The sequence below is a fragment of the Cydia amplana genome, chromosome 2 (assembly GCF_948474715.1).
Source record: "Cydia amplana chromosome 2, ilCydAmpl1.1, whole genome shotgun sequence".
Lineage (NCBI taxonomy): Eukaryota > Metazoa > Arthropoda > Insecta > Lepidoptera > Tortricidae > Cydia > Cydia amplana.
Window position 1 is genome coordinate 1,312,005 of NC_086070.1, and position 23,686 is coordinate 1,335,690.

General features: G+C 37.7%; 1 protein-coding gene across 1 annotated transcript in view; it reads left to right on the forward strand.

The window, feature by feature from the left end:
* The window catches only part of LOC134662033 (mothers against decapentaplegic homolog 6), a 50,369-nt gene extending 27,821 nt beyond the window's left edge, over positions 1–22,548 (forward strand). The window contains exons 3-5 of the mRNA XM_063518294.1: positions 11,197–11,277; positions 16,273–16,445; positions 21,784–22,548. Of these exons, the coding sequence (XP_063374364.1) occupies positions 11,197–11,277; positions 16,273–16,445; positions 21,784–22,128 (599 nt within the window). The 3' untranslated portion in view covers positions 22,129–22,548. The remainder of the gene's footprint in view (positions 1–11,196; positions 11,278–16,272; positions 16,446–21,783) is intronic.
* The last annotated feature ends 1,138 nt before the right edge of the window (positions 22,549–23,686 follow it).

Here is a 23,686-nt window from a genome sequence, read left to right on the forward strand (position 1 = left end):
ACTTGTGGTGGTACTTAGTGACTTTTGCTTGTCACCTGACGATATGTATGTACTTACATATATGAAAAAATTACATTTAGGTAAAAAACATAACACCTTGTTTAGAACGTTTTCGCTCTCAATAAGGCTGCACGCATTAACTCAAACATTAGATTAAAAACCTTTTTCACAATTAAGCATATTTGTAACGTTATTTATGAAAAGGGACCTTATTGTCAATGGCGCTTACGCTATTATTAACGATGCTCCGATATAAATACAATGCCGCGCGACGCTGTGCGGCGTAAGCGCCATCGACAATAAGGTCCCTTTTCATAGATAATGCCCCATTTTATACTTTCCTGTCCTGTCTTATCTTAACAAACAAACCTCGACTCTAACAGGTCTGTCTAAGGTTCATTTTCATTTAAACTTATGATTATCTCTTTAGGAAACAGTAATGTTTCTGAGCGTTTCTAAGTTCTTAAGTGTGCTTTTAAGTTTTGGATAGGGTTTGATAAAAAATACACTCGATATCAATGAAAATTGGTCACTTTGTATGGCCATTTGTGTAAAAACGGACTCGTTTTAATTGCTCTTGAGTGTATAAGTGAATTACATGTTAGTGGTATGTGTAATTATTTAGTGTTAAAGTGTTTAATGTATTTTTATTTGTAGTCTACATTATTTTTTATTGAGGTACTGTAAAAGCTACTAACGGTAGATTTACAGTAAAGTTATAAGTGATTCTACTAGAATCTATGTTAAAAAGGTCTGATGAAACTGATTAGTATTTTTTTAAAACATGTATAAAACCAAACGTCATACATATTTCATAACTGTAAAAAACTTAAGCTGTGGGTACCACCTATTTTTATACTTTGTGTCCTAGACGCTTAAAAAAATGTATCACATGTGCCTTGCCCCTTTAAAGAACCTGTACAATCCTGTTTTTGAATAACCTAGATTTCTGCCTAATAATACCAAGTCATGGTTAGAGTTTTAACCTTTAACAGTCTTAGATTATCGGACAGAACCCGAATAAAAAGTAAAAATGGCTGTGACATAACAGACAGGCAGGCCAGACAACGAAACTGGGGCACTACACTTTTTTTCGGGTGTGATTTTTTTTCTACTCAGAATCACGTAATCTTTCGATCCTTATCGGCAAAAAGTGTCCCTACATTTCCATACGTTTTTTGTTCCTCCATTCCGTTACCGCCATATAAAGTCAAGTCAAGTAGAAATAACAATAACTTAAAAAAACAAGCCAAACAAGGTGTAGCAACTTCGCCCAACTACAAGAGTCCCGAGTGTCCCGACCTTACCGTTTTGGTATCGTCTTGGGTCGTCCCATTAGTTTTTCGTCAAGTTCTTAAATTAATCCTATTCTGCTTTCGTCACTCATTCTACATTCGTCACAATCGTCGGTGGCTTTCAATGTAGAATGAGTGACGAAAGCAGAGTAGGACTAATTTAAGAACTTAGCGAAAATCGAATGGGACGACCCAAGACAATACCACCGTTTGTGTGTACGGAACCCTGAAAACGGAATTTCATTGTACGGGTCGCGTGTCCGAGGTGTGGTCGATTTAACACGTCACAGCAGATTTATGGCCAGAAACAAACCACCTAACTGGAGTTTCGACAAAATTGTGCATTAACATGATTACTTTAAGTTATGGGCTAAAATAAATGTTAAATCGGGGTTTTATTTTGGTGCTCTTATTAAATAAAAACTTGTATGGAATTTTCATTCGCCCCTAACTCTTAAAATAACAATAAAATCTAAAAAAGTCATCCAAAGAGGCTAAAGCTATAGGTAGTTAATAGATAATAGTATAAGTACAATAAATTGTGTAAAAATAATGGAAAATGGGAACTACGTTTGTATAGAGAACCGGTCGTCCACTACCCTTTTAAAGGGGCTCACTGATTAACAGTCCGTCGGACGGTATCGGCCTGTCAGTTAGAACAAAAATTTGACAGTTCCGAACAACTGACAGGCCGATACCGTCCGGCGGATTGTTAAATATGAAAAATATATATAATATGAATATAATCAGTGGGCCCCTTAATAAACATTTTTAACTAGGTACCGAAGTGACAGCAAATAAAAATTGAAAATTTTACATTATATAGGTAACAGCTAGTAACCATTTTGATTCTGACCTTTGTGAAAACTACTTACTTATGCGGCATTATCTATACCTATCAACCCTTTTTTGCTGTCTACATATGCGATGACTAAGCTCGCATATTTCGGCCTAGTATGATAGACTAGGATTACATATTTACATACTATATTTTTACTTTCAAGGCTACGGTCTCTAAGTATCAGAATACTAAATTAAGTCTCGTACTGCCTTTATCCATACATAATTAAGTAACTTACTTATTTCTCTTATGTTGGAGTCTTTCTCACTCCAAGTGAGCTTTATATACTTATTTATCTTTGTTTTGTCTTAGCGATGGTTAGTTTTAGATAAACAATATTAAATTATTATTATATGCATATTTTGATCTATTGTTTTCAAGATTATGTGCCTAAGGAAAAATATTCGCACAATAGAAGATATTATTATATAACATGTTCAAAGTTCAAATATCTTACTTTAGAGCAAAAAAAATTGGTCGCCCGAAAGCCCTAGACAAAATTGCACTTTTCATATTTTTTTGTACTATCGATTTAAGCTTATGAAGGCTAGCGATATATGTCTGTCGTTATCCGCTTATCGTTTGTCGCTGTCGCTACCACGGCGCGGAAATTCACACGCTGCTGTCAGGGCTGTCGCTTTGCTAAGTTTGTGATATGTTTTAGCTTTTTTTTATCATTATGACCGTGTTTGAATGAGCGGAATCGTGTTATCATACTTGCACTATTTCTGTAACCAATATAACATCAAACAACATAATAACAATTCGTAAAATCCAAAATTGAGTACTGAATAGCTCAGACATTATGAAATTTTAAATCTACATAAAATCTAAAATTCGAACCTGCTCACAAATTTTTAATCTGCTGAGAAATGCGATCTATCTATAGAGATCAGTCGGACATACGAAAGATTTTTTTCTGAACGCTTCGCTCGTGCTTCGCTTGACTTAGAATAAGGTGTGTGACAGCCCTGTGCTTTGCGCCGGCGCCGAATAGTTGAAAGCTCAATGACACCGGCGGACAAGGAATGCCCACGTAGCTTTTTATTACACTTCCCGCTACGCTCGGCATTCACTGCACTACATCACTATTCTCTATTTTTTTGTGCTATACCAATTTTCATTTTGAGCTATAAAATAAAAATAAAAATAAAATAAAAATCATTTATTTCAGACTAAAGGTCCATACATGGTTAGTGAACGTTAAAATTAAAATCTTATTACTAGTGTTAGTATGACATAAAAACTAGGCGATGACTGCATGCAGTCTCTGCCAACGGCTGAGCATGGGGCCGTTTTCGCGCTCCATAAACACGCTCAGAATGCTGTTGGGGCTGCCGCGCAGGCGACGCATCAGTGAAGCGCACCTCTTACGCATTATCGCCGCAAAGCTGTCAATTTGTGCCTCGGCAAACATATCAGAGGCACTACAAAATCGCGGCAACCCCATCAACACCCGGAACGCGTTATTATATTGGACACGTAGGCCGTTGTATGCCTTCTGCGTATAGTTGGTCCACAGGCTGCATGTGTAGAATGACTGACAGTACGCTTTGAAAAGTGTAGTCTTTACTTGTACAGTACATTTCGCGAACCTACGGGCCAACATGTTACATCGCGGACAGCCAACGACCTACGCTCTCGCTCAATATCCAGATCATCACTCAGGTCGTCAGTTACCCAGTGACCCAGGTACTTGAACTTAGTGACGAAGTTTAAAGGGACATCGTAGAGTCCAGACCAGCTATCATGGTCGTCTTTTTATCACCTGTCATGCTATGCGTCACTTTCGCACTTACATATTTGTTAGAACGTGACAGCCATGGTAACAAATGATAAAGAGCCGGCCATCATAGCCCTACAGTAGCGGTACCGTCGGATAACTTTTTCTACCAGCTTTAAAAATCATCACTTCGCTCTTTTTGACATTATACCTGAGTCCCTGGGCCACAGCATAGGATTCGCATATTTTTATCAACCTTCTCATCGAGTCGATTGAAGGGCCGAGCAGCACCATGTCATCAGCGTAACTATAATTGTTGGCGGCGACTCCGTCAATGTGGCATCCGGCATAGGTACTGCTTAGCTCCTCGATGAGTTGGTTGATATACAAATTAAACAGTTTTGGGGAAGACAGCCCACCCTGTCTCACCCCACACATCAAATTATAGTCACTCGTCGACATTGTGTTACCCCATCTTACAAAATTACTTTGATGTAAATACCAATATTTAAACAGAGCTATCACTTCCCTAGGTACACTTGTCTCATTTCGTAACTTGGCCCATAATATATCATATGATACAAGGTCGAATGCCTTTGATAAATCCAGGAACACACCATAAACCGGTGTATTCCTACTAGTGTAGTACTGGACGGTATTCTTGAGGGCCAGGATAGCACTCTCTGTGGACAGCCCACGTCGAAATCCAAATTGGGCGTCATTTAACTTGATATGCTGATTTAACTGGGCATCAAGTAGACCGTCCAGTACCTTGGCAATGGTGGTAGCCAAGGATATCGGCCTATAGTTAGACAGATCAGAGGCATCACCCGTCTTATTTTTGACGATTGGGACTGTCTGCATTAGTTCATCGGGTAGATAACAATGGTTCAGACAGAGTGTAAAAAACATGGCAAGTACTCTGGGCAGATGTTTTCCAGCGTGCTTCAGGTGCTCAACGCTGAGTCCATCATGCCCCGGCGAGTTACCTCGGACCATATTATTGATCACTGATGACACTTGTTTAGCGGTGAATGTGACACTCAGCTCGGGGAGAAAGTCTTCAGCGCTGAACTCCTGTGACGCTGGACCCAGTGGCGATTCGACCTTGAAATGACTCTTAAATAAATTTGCTATTTCGGACGAATCAGTCACACCCGCGACGCTCACAGGAAGCCCAGACCTATGGTTGAGTTTGTTAGTAGATTTCCAAAACTTTCCAAAGTTTTTATCAAAATGGTGCTGAGCAATCATATCCATTTTAATCTGTTGTTCATTGCTTTGACACCACTTCAATTTTGATTTGAAAAATCGTCTGGATTCACACATCTCCTCATAAATACGGCCGGCAGCAGGTTTGCCGTGCAATACCCAGGTTTGAAAGCAAAGCCTAGCCCTCCCATGAGCCCCCCGGACATGCTTGTTCCAGCCCGTAATATCATACATATCCACTTATTCCATATATTATATATTAATTATATATTATATATGCTATAACATATCCACTTATTCCATATATTATATATGTTATTCCATATGTTATAACTTATAATCGTGTGTCGATAGATGGCAGTAAATTTACTGTGACTCATTGATATAGAATAAAGAACTGGATACCCAATCAGCCTCAAAAAATGGCCCCACAAAAGTAACGTTGAAACAGATCACGCGTTACTTTTTCGTTTAGTCTTGTTTGAAACGCTGAAATGTGAAGTTGTCAACAATTACGAAATGTGCCGTTAAAGTATGTAAAAATAACAATGATAAAACAAGGAAAAAGGATGGAATGTATTTCTTTCGGTTAGTTCTTTGGATAGCATTACATAATTTATGTAATCTGGTGGTAATTTTATGGTTTTGAATAAATTAATTTGTTAGTACCAAAGAAGGTATGTCAAGGAACAAAAATCTAATGAGTCGATGTGAGGTCAATATTTATTTTTATTTTTATATGGAATTCGTAAGGAGTAATATTATGTTTAAATTCAAGATTTCCAAGAAAACCTATGCGACGTGCAAAGTGGACTGCTATTTAATTATAGCAAGAGATAGGGGTGATGCAGTTTTAAACAAAGCAAAACGGCACTTGTGTGATCGGCCCATTTCCCTGTTTCCGACAACCAATAAGGGCTTATATCGACTAACTGTAAATGCTAAACCTGTCTGAACACAGTGACAACCACAGGATTTTTTTGGGTTATTTCCACCAACTCGCTTTGGTGGTAACTAGTGGGAATAACCCGATTTTTTTTATAAAGTATGGACTTTATAAAAAAAATCCAATCAGTACCTAAATGTCCCTGTGCACCCATGCGATGAGTAAATGTAGATCTAAAATACACAGTTATTTTATTTAATAAGTTGAATTTATTTCAAGGAAATTAGTATTTAAAGACGTAAGGTGTATTCGGGTATTTCCGAATGAACGAATAGGGGCGGATAATTCCGAAAGCTGGCTCTTACTACAACGGAATATGAATGAATTTCGGAATTACCCGATTTCCGGAATTACCCGAATATATCTTATATACTTACTTATTAAAAATTTAATTTGTTTGAATTTGAACCACGAATTAATTTTATTTGAACTCCCGATTAAATTAAATTTGTTTTATTTATTACTTCAATTGGTTTTTCTGTACATACCTATTAAAGTGTACCAAAGTGACTCCATTCGTTCATTATTCTCGTTTGACGTTGCTTGACGTAAATACGTTACGTTTAGTGCCATCGGACTAAATTTTTTAACAGTGTTGGTACTTATGTATGCAAATTTGACACTTAATGCTTACGACATTAAGCTCTTTTCTGTACGAAACATTTATCTTGACTCAAAATTTACGTAAGCGTTTTTATCATCAATGCAAATGGTGCGAAACGTCATTGGGATCCACATTTGTTGACGTTTTTGTTCTGCTTTGTGTGTCTATTTCTTTTATATTAAGTCAGTGCTGTGACTACAAAATGTATGTGATAGGACCCCTCTATACTATCTATTCTCTTTGGCTATACTAACCTGTCGATTTTCAAACCATGCTTGATTTTCATTTGTTTGAGAAAAAAGAAATCTTTCAACTTCCTTTTTAAGCCGGATTAGATAATATTAGTGAGATGGTGTCGCTACAAGCAGTGTACATACGTCATGTAGGTATAGTTAAACAATATATATATCGGTATGTCGAAGACTAATTTCAAAATGTACCTATATTGAAATGCTACGCAATCCTTCGTCCTTTTACAGATATACTTCTTTGTACAGTATTTTAATTGAAAAACGCTTTTTAAAAATCAGCAGGTAACTATTATGAAAGCAAAAGAATGTAGGTAAATAATCGTACCTATATGATTCATAATTGTTACATATTTGCCGTGACTTATTTTTCAAAAGTGTTTTCCAATAAAAATACAAGTCAAGATTGTTTACTTACCTTTTTTCTAATGCTAAAAAAACGAACTAAGTATAAATGTTTTACTGTTCTCAAAATAATTTTCCATATCTGACTATCTTTTTGGCATTGATTTTTTGCAAAAATCCAATCAGTCGAACATCTAGAAAATATTTTCTTTCTATCACGTTTCGGTAAACTCAAAGCTATACCGTGTGACATTCCAGTCTCCATTATTATGTAGAGTTTAAGACAGAGAGTATGTTGTTAAACAACAGTTTCCTCCAGTACTGCATTATGTCATTTACACGTGTCCGCATTTCAAAACATAGCATTTCTACATGAAATGTTGAGAGTTGTGGGGCCCGATTTCACTCAAGAATGTAAAATAGGACGTACCTAATAACAAAAAAAATGTGACAGGCGACGAGTCTCTTAGAGGTTCAAATGCTAAGAATCATGGACCGTATTTAATTTTGCTGTTTAGGAAAAAGTAGAATAACATTTTTTTGACGCGAAAAACACGTTACTAACTAGGGTTGCCATATGTGTGGGGACTCAGACCGGGACATTTAAAGAAAATCGGCAAAGTGCGAGTCGGACTCGCGTTCTAAGGGTTCCGTACATTACACAATTTTTAACAATGTATTTTTTCATGTGAAACGTGAGTGAAATGTCTATAAAAAACCCGTAGGGGTAGCATCAAAAACTAAGTAATTAAGTCCGACTCACGCTTGACTGCACGTTTCTAATAGGTTTTCCTGTCATCGATAGGTAAAGAACTATTTTGTGTTTTTTTTTTTTTCAAAATTTTAGCACAGTAGTTTCGGAGATAAATTTTCCATGTGTTTAAATGACTATTCATTGATCAGTCAAGCTATCATGTAGATTAACAGGGTCAACCAGCAAAAAACGCGAGCGCAGCGAGCGCGAAATTTTTTGTGACAAAATTGTGAAAGCGTGTTAAAAAGGCCGGGCCGGGCCTAAAAATCCGAAGTTCCCCAGTGAGGCGAGCTTTCATGCGAGGTCGAAGCCGTGCTTCAGGATAAGCTCAGGTAGAGCATAGACGCCAACCAATGTCCATTGTATTAAAAAGCGAGACCGCAGGCTGAGCTTGGCGCAGCGAGGTCAAAGGCTAAGCTGAAGAAGAGGAGATTTGGAAGACAAACCAAAAATTTAGGTAAAAAGTGAGGCTGCAGGTCGAGCTCAGAAATCTCCACATTACTTAATAAGCCCGAAGCGTACTTATAACCAGCGCGGTGAGCTTTCATGCGAGGCAAATGCCAAGCTTCTGAAACAAATGTTTATATTTGTTAAAAATTAAGTGACGCCGAAGGTCGAGCTGTAAGAAAGTAGCGCTCTAACACGAACCAATCGTCAAATGTTACTCAACAATAATATGTGTCATATGTACAAGAGTTACTCGGAGGGCCGAAGTTCCATTGATGAGGTTTTAGGCCCTCGGGAGCCTGAAATTCGAGCTCTACATTACAGACTTTAAAAGCTATAAAATAACATAATTTACATAATCATCTAATGATTGTGTGTCTGAGAAACTGATATTGGACATTAGGTAAAAGTAGGTACCATAAAACATTTATTTTTTAAATTTTGGCCTTATGAAACGTAGAAATGTAGGTATATTATTATTTACCAAGTCCAGCCCCCTACTAAATAACTATGATTTTTAAACCGGGACAATTTCCTTATCGGCCGGGACGCCGGGACACCGTGCTTCAAACCAATGTCCCGGCGTACCGGGACGTATGGCAACCCTATACTATACCGAATATGGCCTTAAACGGATCCCCAGTATTTTTGTTACACCTTGTAGTACAGTCAGCAGCAGAAGTTAATAAGCGCACGAGGTGTTCAAAATTACCTTGACACACTCTTATTCTCTTAACAATAAAGTCGCGTCAAGATCATATTGAACATCTGGCCCGCTTAGCAACTTCTGCTGCTGACTGTAGGTACTATGTTACAGATTTTATCATCGTAATCGCAATATTACCTTAAAATGGCCAATTTCAAATCGCTTAATTAATTTAATTATACGTTTCATTATGTTATAAATTAAGATATGTATCAGTATCAAAGTATGTTTTAATTCATTATTGTTTTGTATTATGAGCAGAATAGGTGTGGTCTAAGTTTTACATAATTACATTACAACGTATATAAGCTACGAGTATATGACCTTCATTAAATGCTAATATACCTGTCTACGTTTCTTGATTATATACTATGATATATAAGCCTAATATATACTGTTTTTATTCATTTTAATGGCAGGAACAAGCAAACTAACTTTTCTGTATTGTGTGGTTATTTTAGTCAAATGACTATTGACATACTGTTAGGAAAAAAATTACATAGTTATAGGCAGTTATTTTACTCTACTTGTTGACTAAAGGGGCCCACTGATGACCAGTCCGCCGGATAATAATTTAGATTGCTGTTTTACTGTTCTACTATTTTTTTAATATATTTAATTCAGCGTTTCTTTTCCTTTTTCAGCTATTAATGTACGCTAATATTCAAATATTCACAATCATACGGTGTATAGAGAGTGTGAGCCCTTAGAATGGATGTGGGTTATAATTTTGGAAATCACTGTTTGGGGGAGATAAAATGACGCATTTCCCCGCAGGCAGAGCCGCAGACACGGCTAGTATAATATAAAAGAAATCACACATCACCAAAATCATTCATCAGTACCGAATCTCGCAATAAACAAGTATAAGACGGTCTATAAAGCCGTCTGCGATGCGCCCGTGTGCGTACGCGCACACACACATACGTATAAAAATAACGACTTATATCCACAATCAAGGCCAATCTAATCTCGATCTTATGCAACATTAATTAAGTCTAAAATCCTGGAGTAACTGATGTTTTGTTTTTGGGCCTCTCCACAGGTGTCCTTATGTGATGTCATCTCGAGACAGGTCCTATAGTCGATATATGATTGTATGTTTTTTGATTTGGCTCTGGATTTTTCCTTGAGTTTTTTGAATGATAATTTAGACTATATTTAAATCAGTCATCGATAAAGGCAAAAGCCATAAAGAGGCTATGTAAATACGTAAATGAAACTTTATTTTTGACGTACGAAAGTGACTCACAACTTGATTTATTACCTACCTACTGTAAGTTTTTGCTACACAGTGTCAAGCTCAAGCCGTGTTAAATTAAATAATATAACTATAGTTAGTTAAAATAAAATTCACCATGAACTCTTAGATCCCATCCTAGGTCAAACACTTGTAGTCAAATCCCTAGCGATCTTCTCTTAGCACTTTGGAGCCATAATAAGCCTCCTGTATTGGTATTCAGTGATAATAACAGCCCAGAAACTTAAATTTAAGTTTATTTTATTTAGAGATGTATCTGGTCTCCAAGAGTCAAAAATTCTGTATACCTAATTAAAACATTAATTAAGAGAAAAAATGATAATAAAAATAAAATAGCATACGAGAACCGAATGAGGTGTGTCCAATGTCCATGTAATTATCCTCAAAAATAAAGTTACTAAATGTAATAGCGCGTGTTAGCTTAAATAGACCAGTCTCCTGTATAATAAAAAAAAAAACTGCAACAGGCCTATTAGGGATGGATGGCTTTATCCAGGTGGCAAAATATCCGTCACTTTTTAACAGAGTGCGACTGAAAGTGACGGATACCATTTTATCACGCTGTCACTTAGACAAGAACGACCATCATATCCATACAGGCCACGTAGCCAACGTGCCAATCGCTTACGCTCCGTAGAGATCGAAACGCAACTGTCTTTGTCACACTAATATGGAAGAGTGATAGAGAGACACAAAGCGTTTCCTTGTCGAAGCGATAGCGATTGTTAGCTTGGCTAGGCCGGCTGGTCTGCATAGCACAGTCTTCTGTGATTATAGGCGCTTTCTTTAACGGTGTATGTTTGTTTGTTTCCAGACCACGGAGAGAGCACAGCAGACGCGAGGAGGACGGACCACGAGCGGCTAACTGCGGGCTCTCTCGCCACCGACGGCGAAGGTAACTATCCTACTATCCTACCTACTATCTGCCGAAACTAAGCCTTTCAGTGTCGAGACTTCATACAAATCACTACCGAGTAAGTGTAAGGCCTGAGTGGACGCTCGGAGCGGACCGGTCGGCGGGGCGTGCAGCGTGGCGTCGGGCTCACAAGTGATTTGAGAAGCGTGCACGCCCAACTCGAGCGTCCACTCAGGCCTTACACTAAGGCGCTGTATGTCTCGCGCTTGCATCACACCGCCACGGCTGCTATGTACACCAGAACACTGGTTACACGCTGAGTGTGTGCAACTCTTTTTGTGACCAACGAGTGCGCTGACATGGCCGAAACCAGATCTTATTTGGCTAACCTGCTGAGGTTTCCCAAGGAAGTATTGAACGAGTTCTTCAAAGAATGGAACAACAGGTACTTAAATGGTCGGCAACGTGCATAGTAATAATCCAGCATAATTTGCAACCGTCTAATATAAGCAAAGGTGATTACCTACCTTTTTTTTTTAACTTTAAACTGCACACCGGCCCCCGGCTTTAAACTTGCCATCGGCGACGTGGTGTATCAAAAGTATTAACAAACATAGACCGAACCTCTCCTGTACTTAATACAATTTAACATAATTTATCTATTATGTAAGTAGGGCTAGCCCTTTATAACCTATTATAAAGCAGATAACGTCACATTGGACAAACACGGTTTAGTTAAATCTCGGAGCAACGGCCTCACACTCGAACTTAGTCCCTGATAATGCTCGTAACTGGGTGAAGATACGTGGAGGAGAATAGGAGTGGAATTCGAACTTTGATTTCGAATTGTATTTAGGGTTCCGTACCTAAGGGTAAAACGGGACCTTATTATAGACTCCTCTGTCCGTCTGTTTGTCCGTCTGTCTGTCACCAGGCTGTATCTCATGAACCGTGATAGCTAGACAGTTGAAATTTTCACAGATGATGTATTTCTGTTGCCGCTATAACTACTAAAAAGTACGGAACCATCGTCGGGCGACTCCGACTCGCACTTTATTAATTTTTTGTTGATCAAGTCCGTCTGCTAATTCTGCACTGAGTTTGATAGAACAAAGGAGAGTAATTATTTCATAGGAATTAACATTTATGGTGAATTGATGACGCTTCCACACTTTTTCTTTGCAAAGTCCGCGTGCGAAGTAAGCTTGATTCGACTCTATAATACAAACTTCATGAAATTTGACAGGAACCTTTTTAAGCACGTTCGAATATGGGAAGTTTGGGCCAGAAGGTTAAAGATAAGATAAAAATAGCTTATTCAAGTACCTAGGCATATTACAATGCGCTTATGAACGTTAAATAAAGCTACACCGGCTCCAACTCTAGGTGAGGGTGGGGAGGGTCGATCCCTAGGGGACACTTGGTAAACTTCATTTTTAATCAAACCAAACGAGATACAATTTTTTGCGCTGGTAACACTCATTCATTCGTTCCTAACTTCACGTTCTGTCATGGCACTGTATCGGAAAAGTCAGTGGTTCAAAAATGGCGGACGGTGAAAGATTTTCTGCGTACTATATTAAATTTTCGGTAAGCTTTAACTGGATTTATTTTATAATATGAGATGGAAATGATGTTAGTGAGTGTGCTTATTTTATTTGTTGTTTATTGAAGTGATGATTAACTTGGATTACATTGATATACGCGAACACATGTTTCGAGTACGGCACGTTTTATAATCTTACTATGTATGGGGAGACTTTGTCTTTTTCTTCAGGGGAGATATGATTCCGGGATCATGTCACCCCCAAAGCGATCAAGTATACATTGTAATAAATTTACTTACAAAATTATTCATAGAGCTATCATAAATATTTTCTTTTCTTTAGTAAATCATGCCGCGAAAGTACGACCAGAGAAACACTGATTTAAACTTTCAAGGTTTTTGACTCATTATTGTTTATTATAACGGAATTTAATGGCGTATAATTCAGTTTTTAATTATACAACCGACTTCGAAAACGGAATTATCCCCGTGGCCTTTGAAAAGACTGACTAAAGTTGACATCAACATTTTACGAACTACCCGTACTTGGTCTTTTTTATCAAGTTAAACGTTTTACACACAGGGGATGTTACTCGGTCGACAAAAAACACTTATAACGATATTTGGTTTTCAACCGACGATATTTGTTTTTATGGATGAAATGCTATTTCAATGGCTTTCCGACCTTATGTACTATATAACCGACGGTCCATAGAAAGGATTTTAGGATTATGCAGCTCAAACACCGTCCTCGAAACGTGAGCAGTAAATTTCTAAACTTATTTATTATAGTAAACAATAACGACCAGTGATGGGTAAAAAAATTAAAATTGCTGTAGGTATCTGACGCTAAAAATACCTTCATAAGAACTTTAAAAAAATTAGCTTGTTACAAGAAATTTTATGTTAGTAACTTAGATTTTTGTTTTTTTTTTTGTACAAAAATTGATTCCCTATTTTATGTTGTTTTATGGATAATACGATTACATTGTTTTTTATAAGTATAAGATTATGAATTAATATGTGTTTGATATCTTCATATCTGGGGGCACGGTTGTGCCCCCGCCAAGACGAGCAAAGCGAAGCGCAAGGGCACTACCTACCTTTTCTCGAAGCGCTTCGTCGTTTTTTTGAACCCTCATAACTTGGGTTTGGATTATACCAGATAAACAAAATTCTCGGGATATGATGTCAATAGTGGACTTATTAAGCATAAACAATTTCAATTGCATAGCTCTTATACTTAAGATTTTATTCATATCTAAAAAACCCCGATTTCGTCACTGACTCACTCACTCACTGTTGATCATCAAAACCTCTAGGGTACTTCCTGAAGTCCTAGGAAGCTGAAATTTGGTATGTAAGATAGTATTAGTACACAAACAACAAAAAAATTCAAAAACTTGAAATTTTTTGCCCCTAAGGGGAGGAAAAGGGGGGTGGAATTTTGTATGGGAAATCAAAAAAAAAAAAAAAAATTGTAATGGGGAATGGCATAGAATAGGTTTCAACCCCAAAATCATTCCGTAAGGGTGAAAAAGAGGTGGAAAAGGGCGTTAGGGGAAAAAGAGGGTTGAAGTTTGTGTGGGGAATCAGTAAAAAACAGATTGTATAAAAGATGCCCCGAGGTACGTATTTCAGGATTTTTAATAGTAGGTCCTTAAATCACACGCGCAACCCTTTAAATTAGGGGATGGAAGCAACTTACAAAAAGAAGTGAAATCCCACCAAAAACATTTTCATGTAAAATGTTGCCAAGACGAAAACATAAGGCTCGCATTGACAAAAAGTTATCAGATCTCTTGTAGAGCCAAGCTTCTAACTCTACAAGCCCTAACTTCACAAACTCTACACCTTAATCAAAATATGTGGCTTGGCCGTTTCGTTACTCCAAGAACTATTGTATTATAAAAAATAATGAATAGTGAATACATTTTTCACCTTACGTCCATGTGACAGTAGCGAAACGATCAAGCCACATATTTCCCTCCCACATATGTCGCTACTATTTCCCGTCAAAACACAATTTTCGCGAATTACACCAGCATGAATCGCCCAGAAACCCAGGGCCGTGGCACCACGTGTGTAACCTTGACGATCGATCGCCGCCGTCCCGGCGCCACCACGCCGGCGGCGTGGGACTGCGATGTTAACTGGCGAAGGTGGGATTTTGATTTTGTGTTGTCTGGAGTCTCCTGGGGGCGAAGATACACAATTGTTTATGAAAAACGAATCGAAGAATGTACCTACGACCTTTTTGCTCGCATCTGTCATCTCTCGGACATATTTAACTTTCGACTGGTGTATGTCGATATACTATTGTCTACAGTCTACCTACTAAAAATTCTTTGGTGAAACAGTTAATTATTTGAACGAATATTTTGTCGATCAGACATTGTTTCATAAAAATATGAATTAGAAGGAGCTTTGTCCTAAATAATGTCCTCTACATATTTTCTGGTACTTCAAATATTACCCAGAAGAAAGTACCACATCAAATATTTAATATCTCGATATCCTTAATGTCTCGGTTTACTTTGTTAATTACTTAATACCTACTATAAAAACTGTTATCGTACTGTCGGTTTCTCAAGTTACACCATGCCAACCACAGTCACAGTCTGACTAAAACCCAGAACCCCTAGTGTAAATGTCATTCGATAGCGTGACGTGCGTTTGAGTTATGTCTATTTTTGTATGGGATTTTGATCAGCGCGCCAAGCGGGACGTTTTGGAAACTCAAAATCCCATACAAAATGACGCTTAACGCAAACGCGTACGTAACGTCACGCTATCGAATGAAATTTACGCTAGGGGTCGATTCGGTAATCTCTAAAACAAAACTAGCCGGCGTGAAAACGCTTTCCATACGTTACACGCCAGTTACCGTGGACTTTCTACCTTGGCAATTGGCAATGCTCTGCTGGAACCGACATCCGACAACAATGAGTGATGTAATCCCTAATATTAATGCTGCTGTCACGGCGAGCCCGGATTCCTCGCGGGGTTATAAATAAGAACTTTGAACTCACCTGTTTGTGCACTTGCGTGCATAGTTCAATTACAGGAACTAGTCATGACAACTCTAACCATGAAACAAAATACATGGAGTTTTTCTGACGTTCAGCTATATTTCGCTAGATGAATACTTAGGTGAACAACTTTTATAATGGGATCAATCTTGAAAACACCAGTGGCTGTCTCGTAGGGAATGTCGACACCGACGTGACAATTGTTCATAGATAACGCCAATCGAAACTAAAATAACGTCGTAGGTATCTATGGAAATAGTCGCGTAACTTTTTGTAGAATCTGTTATCGATTTCGTTTGTTATCTTGGCTAGGCATCTCGAAATGTATGAAAAAGTCAACTATTATTTAGTGATTTTGGCAAAACACTTCATAGTTCATTAATTATTTGGCAGCCACCATGACTGTGAATATTATCCATGTTGTTTAGAAACTTATTTTATTTTTCTTAATTCCAGAGAAAGGCACATGGGAAACGGAGTGGTGCCGGCTAGCGTATTGGGAGCTGGCGCGGCGCGTGGGCCGGCAGTTCGGCGTGCGCGTGCGCTGCGTCGACGTGTTCGGCGGCGCCGGCGCCGGTCGCGCCGGGCTCTGTCTCGACGCGTTGGAGGACGCCACTAAAGCTGATCAGGTAAACAACCTTTAACAGAAAAATACTTAACAAAGCCATCATTTTGTTTATTTCATCAAATGCAAGAGTCAGTCTTAATAACAACAAAACATAGCATACTGTTTTGTCGTTCAGGTTTTATGGTCTTCATTAGCAGTTCCGCTTTACCAACTGGGACAAAACGATAAATTTGCTTTATAATGAACTAGCTGTTGCCCGCGACTTCGTACGCGTGGATTTGTATATTGGTGGTTATATATTCTACATTAGCTTAGAACATTATGCAGCAAGAGATTGCGGTAGGACGGTTAATCATTTCTTAATTATTAATATTATACAACGCATGAGACTTGTCTTTCACAACCTACGAAGTTTCAAGCCCCTAACTGAATAAAATTGTCCTCGATGTAATCCCTCTAAACCCCCTTAGAAGATTTTCATGTCCTCTATTTAATAAACCCTACTACCTAACTACCTAAATCGGTAGTAAATACGAAGTTTCAAGTTCCTAGCTTTAAATAAAATTTGCACCCTAAGACGAACTTTCATCCCCTTTTTAACCCCCTTAGGGGTTGAATTTCCAAAAACGTTGCAATTACTTTTTTTGTAATCGGCTATTATGCCTTTCTAAGAAGTTTCAAAGCATTTGTAATGGATTCAAACTTTCAACCCCTGTTTAACCCTGTTAGGGGATGAATTTTACAAAACGCTGAAATTACTTTTCCTGTATTTTAATAATATCCCCAAATACAAAGATTCAAGTCCCGCGTTCGAAAAAATGTTTGATATCCATACAAACCTTCAACCCCTTTTTCACCACTTTAGGGGATGAATATTCAAAAACGCTGAAATTAGTTTTCTTGTATTTTAATAACATATATTTTTACGAAGTTTTAAGTTCCTAGCTTAAAATAAAATTTGAACGCCATACAAACTTTCAACCCCTTTTTAACCCTGTTAGGGGATGAATTTTACCAAACGCTGAAATAACTTTTCCTGTCTTCTAATAATATCCCCAAATACAAAGATTCAAGTCCCGCACTTTCAAAAATATTTGATATCCGTACAAATTTTTAACCACATGTTTTACCACCTTGGGGGATGAATTTTTAAAAACGCTGAAATTTGTTTTCTTGTATCTTAATTTAATACCTATTTGCAAAGTTTCAAGTTCCTAGCTTAAAATAAAATTTGCACCCTAAGACGAACTTTCATCCCCTTTTTAACCCCCTTAGGGGTTGAATTTCCAAAAACGTAGCAATTACTTTTTTTTGTTATCGGCTATTATGCCTTTCTAAGAAGTTTCAAAGCATTTGTAATGGATTCAAACTTTCAACCCCTGTTTAACCCTGTTAGGGGATGAATTTTACAAAACGCTGAAATTATTTTTCCTGTATTTTAATAATATCCCCAAATACAAAGATTCAAGTCCCGCACTCTCAAAAATATTTGATCTCCGTACAAATTTTCAACCCCTTTTTACCACCTTGGGGGATGAATTTTTAAAAACGCTGAAATTTGTTTTCTTGTATTTTAATATAGTACATTTTTACAAAGTTTCAAATTCCTCGCTTAAAATAAAACTTGCACCCCATACAACCTTTCATCCCCTTTTTAACCCCCTTAGGGGTTGAATTTTTCAAAATCGCTTCTTATCTCTTGTACACTTTATAAATTCAACCTAGTGTGCAAATTTCAACTTTCTAGCTTTTGTAGTTTCGGCTCTGCGTTGATGAATCAGTCAGTCAGTCAGTCAGTACGGATATGATGGTCGTTCTTGTCTACGTGACAGCGTGATAAAACGGTGTCCGTCACTTTCTTTCCCACGGTGTTAAACAGTGACAGTTATTTTATCACGTGGATAAAGATGGATAAAGCTATCCATAATAGGCTGGCAGGACACTTGCATTTATATATATAGATAGATAACGCAGTTACTATATTTAGGTGTGCCTTAATATTTCAAAATTTTGGATTCGGTTTATTTGGAATTCCATTATCAGATCAGATTCTGATATGATATGATGACAAATCTTTCAATAAAAAAAAAAATAAGATTTTAGTGTAAAAAAAAACAATTTAAGTAGGTACGTAAATTTATCGACACATTGTAAGAAACTTTAAGTATTAGCTGTACCTAGTAGTGTAAAATATAAATATCTTAAGAATGAAGAAATTATGCAATTAAAACACTTTTGTAACCATTTACGGAATAAATAGTCGACAATTATCACATCAGGGTAATCGCTCGGGCCGTTTGAACCGGTGGCAGATTTCCTCTGGTGCTTTTAATTGAAGCATGTACCAATACCAACAGCAAACCTCTTAACTGATCAATGATGAAATCTACGTCTTCGTAATAAGGTTTACGAATCGTCAATGATACAATAACATAGTGTGGACGATGATTTCTCAAAAATGGGGTTGGCCGGTCGGAGTATTGAGCAGATGGCGCCATCATAGCTTGCCCTGTCAATCCCTAGAATTGTGTGTCAATTTTTTGTTTTTTATTATGCCCTAGATTTCGGCCCTTTAAGCCAAATCTCATAGAAAAAGGGACAAGTTATGATGGCGCTATCTATGCAAACCTTTGACTGCCGCTGCTGGGCACAGGGTTCCTCTCATGCGCGAGAGGGTTTGAGCTATAGTCCCCAAGTCCCATTTGAATTTGGTCGCGGACGTATGAAGGAAGGAAAAGCTAGTGGTAAATATTAAATGATATCCCGTACAAAGTTATGAAAACTCATAAGTACGAGGCAGGATTCGAATCCGCGAGCTCCGGATTGAAAGTCGGACGCCAGATCCATTCGGCCACCATCGCTTACCGTGTGTCACAATCGTGTGTGCACGTGGAAAGATAAAACTGTTAGCGCGCGTCATATATAATTTTAAATTCTTATCTCCATACACGTTTTCATTGCGTCATTTGATCGGTCGGCTGAATTGATGTAACCTCAATGGTCAGCAATGTAACTAAAATCGTATACGAGTTCGCGCGCCGTCTAAATGAGCCATAATTCGTCTCTCACCGAATTTTAAGACCTAAAACTAACTGCGATTCGATAACGCACGAGTTTGTACAGTCGCCATCAGATATATCGGAGCGGCCAAGATGCCCACACATATCTAAACACGCCGTTTTTATCAAGATGTTAGAGTGCGTGTTAGAATATTTTTGAGCACCTTCACCGTTCCGATATTCCTGATGGCGGCTGGCGAAATTTTAAAAGCTAGACGTAACGCCTGCCTACAAAATACTAAAGGCAATATGTAGAATGATTACAGTGATCCAAAGGTTATCATGTAATATAATGTCTCACTAAGCGCAGTATTGAAATCAGTGCTAAATTTAGATTGATAAAGATTTAGTAGTTATAATACTAAATATGTGTGGCCTCGTATCACTATCACTTGCACCTAAATAACGTGCTTGCATTATTTTAAATTTCATTATAATGTGTAGTACCTATACTACAATATTGTTTAATATTGACCCATATCTGTTGTTAAATTACGAGTACTCTGTATATACTTACTTATTATTAAATTCTAAAACGGGACTTAAAATCGTGAAGGTTTAAGTCGGTGTTCTGTATATACTTGACATCCTGTCTACAATAATTATACATAATTTCAATATCTTTCGAAACACGAAGATAATTTATTTACATCAGCACTCTACAATTTTAATTGCTTAATCTATTTTAATTATAATCTAACAGTAGTAATAACTAGAATTCGATTATTAATTACGTAGCTACTAAAATGGCACTCACTTAGCGTACTAGTACCATTGATATAGTATAAAGAACTGGATACCCAATCAGCCGCCAAAAATGGCCCCACAAAAGTGATGTCAAAACAGATCATGCATTACTTTTTCGTTTAGTCTTGTTTGAAACGCTCAAATGTGAAGTTGTCAACAATTACGAAATGTGCCGTTAAAATATGTAAAAATAACAATGATAAAACAAGGAAAAAGGATGGAATGTATTTCTTTCTGTTAGTTCTTTGGATAGCATTACATGATTTATGTAATCTGGTGGTAATTTTATGGTTTTGAATAAATTAATTTGTTAGTACCAAAGAAGGGATGTCAAGGAACAAAATTCTATTGAGTCGATGTGAGGTCAATATTTTTTTATATTTTTATATGGAATTCATAAGAAATAATATTATGTTTAAATTGAAGATTTCCAAGAAAACCTATGCGACGTGCAAAGTGGACTGCTATTTAATTATAGCAAGAGATAGGGGTGATGCAGTTTTAAAGTTTTAAACAAGGCAAAACGGCACTTGTGTGTTTGGCCCATTTCCCTGTTTCCGACATATACACCACCAATAAGGGCTTATATCGACTAACTGTAAATGCTAAACCTGTCGGAACACAATGACAACCACAGGATTTTTTTTTATAAAGTATAGGTAGACTTTATAAAAAAAATCCAATCAGTATCTAAATGTCCCCGTGCACCCGTGCTATTAGTAAATGTAGATCTTAAATACACAGTTATTTAATAAGTAGAATTTATTTCAAGGAAATTAGTATTTAAAGACGTATACTTACGAATTAAAAATTTAATTTGTTTGAATTTGAACCACGAATTAATTTTATTTGAGCTCCCGATTAAATTAAATTTGTTTTATTTATTACTTCAATTTTAATATTTTCCTGTACAGTAATACATATTAAAGTGTACCAAAGTGACTCCATTCGTTCATTATTCTCGTTTGACGTTGTTTGACGTAAATACGTTACGTTTAGTGCCATCGGACTAAATTTTTTAACAGTGTTGTCCACTTATGTTTGCAAATTTGACACTTAATGCTTACGACATTAAGCTCTTTTCTGTACGAAACATTTATCTTGACTCAAATTTTACGTAAGCGTTTTTATCATCAATGCAAATGGTGCGAAACGTCATTGGGATCCACATTTCTTGACGTTTTTGTTCTGCTTTGTGTGTCTATTTCTTTTATATTAAGTCAGTGACTAGTACCTAATTAGGTTCAATAATTAAAATAAAATTATTAATTTTCATGCAAGCTTGAGCCCAAACGTTTTATATATGGCCCTACCCATTAAACTAGCATACCTACTTTTAAAATTTTCTGTTATTATGAACTAGCTTTTGCCCGCAACTTAGTCTACGTGAAATGCAAAAAAACTGACTGATGAAAACTGTCCTATGTCCTTCCCCGGGCCAGCGATCCGTTTTAAGCGTGAAGAGGGAACAGACAAACAGAAAGAGTCCCTTTTGCATTTAAGGTTCGCATTTTTCGCTTCGAGCGTCGTCAGATACCTAAGTTAATTAATAATTTTCTACGAGAACTAACGAATCCATTTATTTGGTTCCAGGTGAAAAAGATCCGATCCAAAATCGGTCTGGGCGTGACTCTCTCCCTGGAGCCGGACGGTGTGTGGCTGTACAACAGAAGCCAGCAGCCCGTGTTCTGCAGCTCGCCCGCGCTGGACGCGGCGGCGGCGCGGGCGCTGCTGGTGTGGCGCGTGCCGCCCGGCCACTGCCTGCGCGTGTTCGACCCGGCCGCGCCGCCGCCCGCGGCCTCGCTGCCGCACGTCGGCCCCGTGGACCCGCGCTCGGTGCGCATCTCCTTCGCCAAGGGCTGGGGCCCCAAGTACTCGCGCCGGGACGTCACCGCCTGCCCCTGCTGGCTCGAGGTCCTCCTCGCGCCCCCCAGCTGACCCTAGTGCTCGTAAAACTTTTTATACGGGATTGTGTTTTTATAAACGTTTTTACGGACGCGGTGTTCATGAACTTAACCAATTATTTATGTGATGTTAAAATTTAAACAGGTTTATGTGGGAGGCCTTGTAACCAGTGATTTTAATGAATGTTTTGTGTGAATGTGCTCTCGCGGGAGACGCGGGTCGTTAGGAGAGCCCCCATTGTCATTACCGCATTACTTCATGTCATTACCATGTCACATTCAGTCATTACCGTGTCACGCCATTTTTCGTGAAGTAACTCGCTGAAATTGGAAAAGCCAATTTTTTGTGGAGTGCGACTTATTGCCTCTAACCGTTGCTGCGTTTTCTGTGAGCGTTGCTCTGTATCACATGGTTACATCTACAAATATGTCAGCGACATTCTGACATTAAATAACCTTTACCCTTTCAGAACCGATCAAAACTAATGAGTTGGTTACATCTTGGTGACATTTTTAACACGTGTCAATAAAATGCATTTCAGTCATGTATGAAATGTTTTGCTTGTTTTTACATTGCGTTTAGCTGATTTATTTGTAGTGGCAAATCTTGTGATACGTAGCACTTTTGAAAGTCATGAATATTTATGAGGCCTTACTGTCAACGCTGTGTGCACCATGTATAGTCACCTATACAATTGTAAGGATTGTATTATGTATAGCACTCGACTTAAGACAACGCGAGACTGTAAATAATAAATTAATACTTACAATTATGTACTATAAATATGTAATTAAACTATTTATATTTTAAAATATGCCTTACCTTAGATTGTACAATTATTTAAGAGTTAGTATAGAGTTCTTTTTGTACAGTAATTGACACTGATGTATTGCGAGATAGTTTGTTTAATGTGAAGGCTGTGTAAGCATTTTTAAGCGGCCTCGTGCCGAGCTACACCGGGAACCATGGCGATGTCACTAAACAGTGCTGACATTCCTGTCAACCGACCGACGTGACACTACTCTTAATCTACGAAGATCTGCCAATTTTATAATAAAATGATTTAAAAATAGATAGGTAATGTCTACAGAATAAACATTGTGCCTTGCGTTGTATTCAAGTACCTATAATAAATCCAAAATTTACGTAGGATACTACTGTCAATTTCTCTGGCCTATAAAGTTAAGTCTTTACATAGTTATACAAATGTTTGAATGGAAAAGCTCGAATTTAAGGGTAAAGTATATAGGTACATAACACGCTTTAGGACCGAGTGAGTCGATGACAATAAAGTTTATCTAGTCTTTAAAGGTCTTGCTTCGTTATCCGCGGCTGCCGTCTCGGCCAGACTGACTCGCTTTCAATGTCACTACCGTTTGTGTCACTACCGGGTTCACGATTGACTATTTATGTCGGTAATTCATTTTTTGCCATGTCATGTGCAAACCAGATGAAAGTGATGTTTATCTTTACTTTTTAGAATACATACCTGCATGCATTTTGGCCGATTCGGTAGTTTTACGTAGATACATTATCACAAGTAGCCGAGTCTGTTAAATCCATTGGTATAATGATTTAAACCTTTTACTTA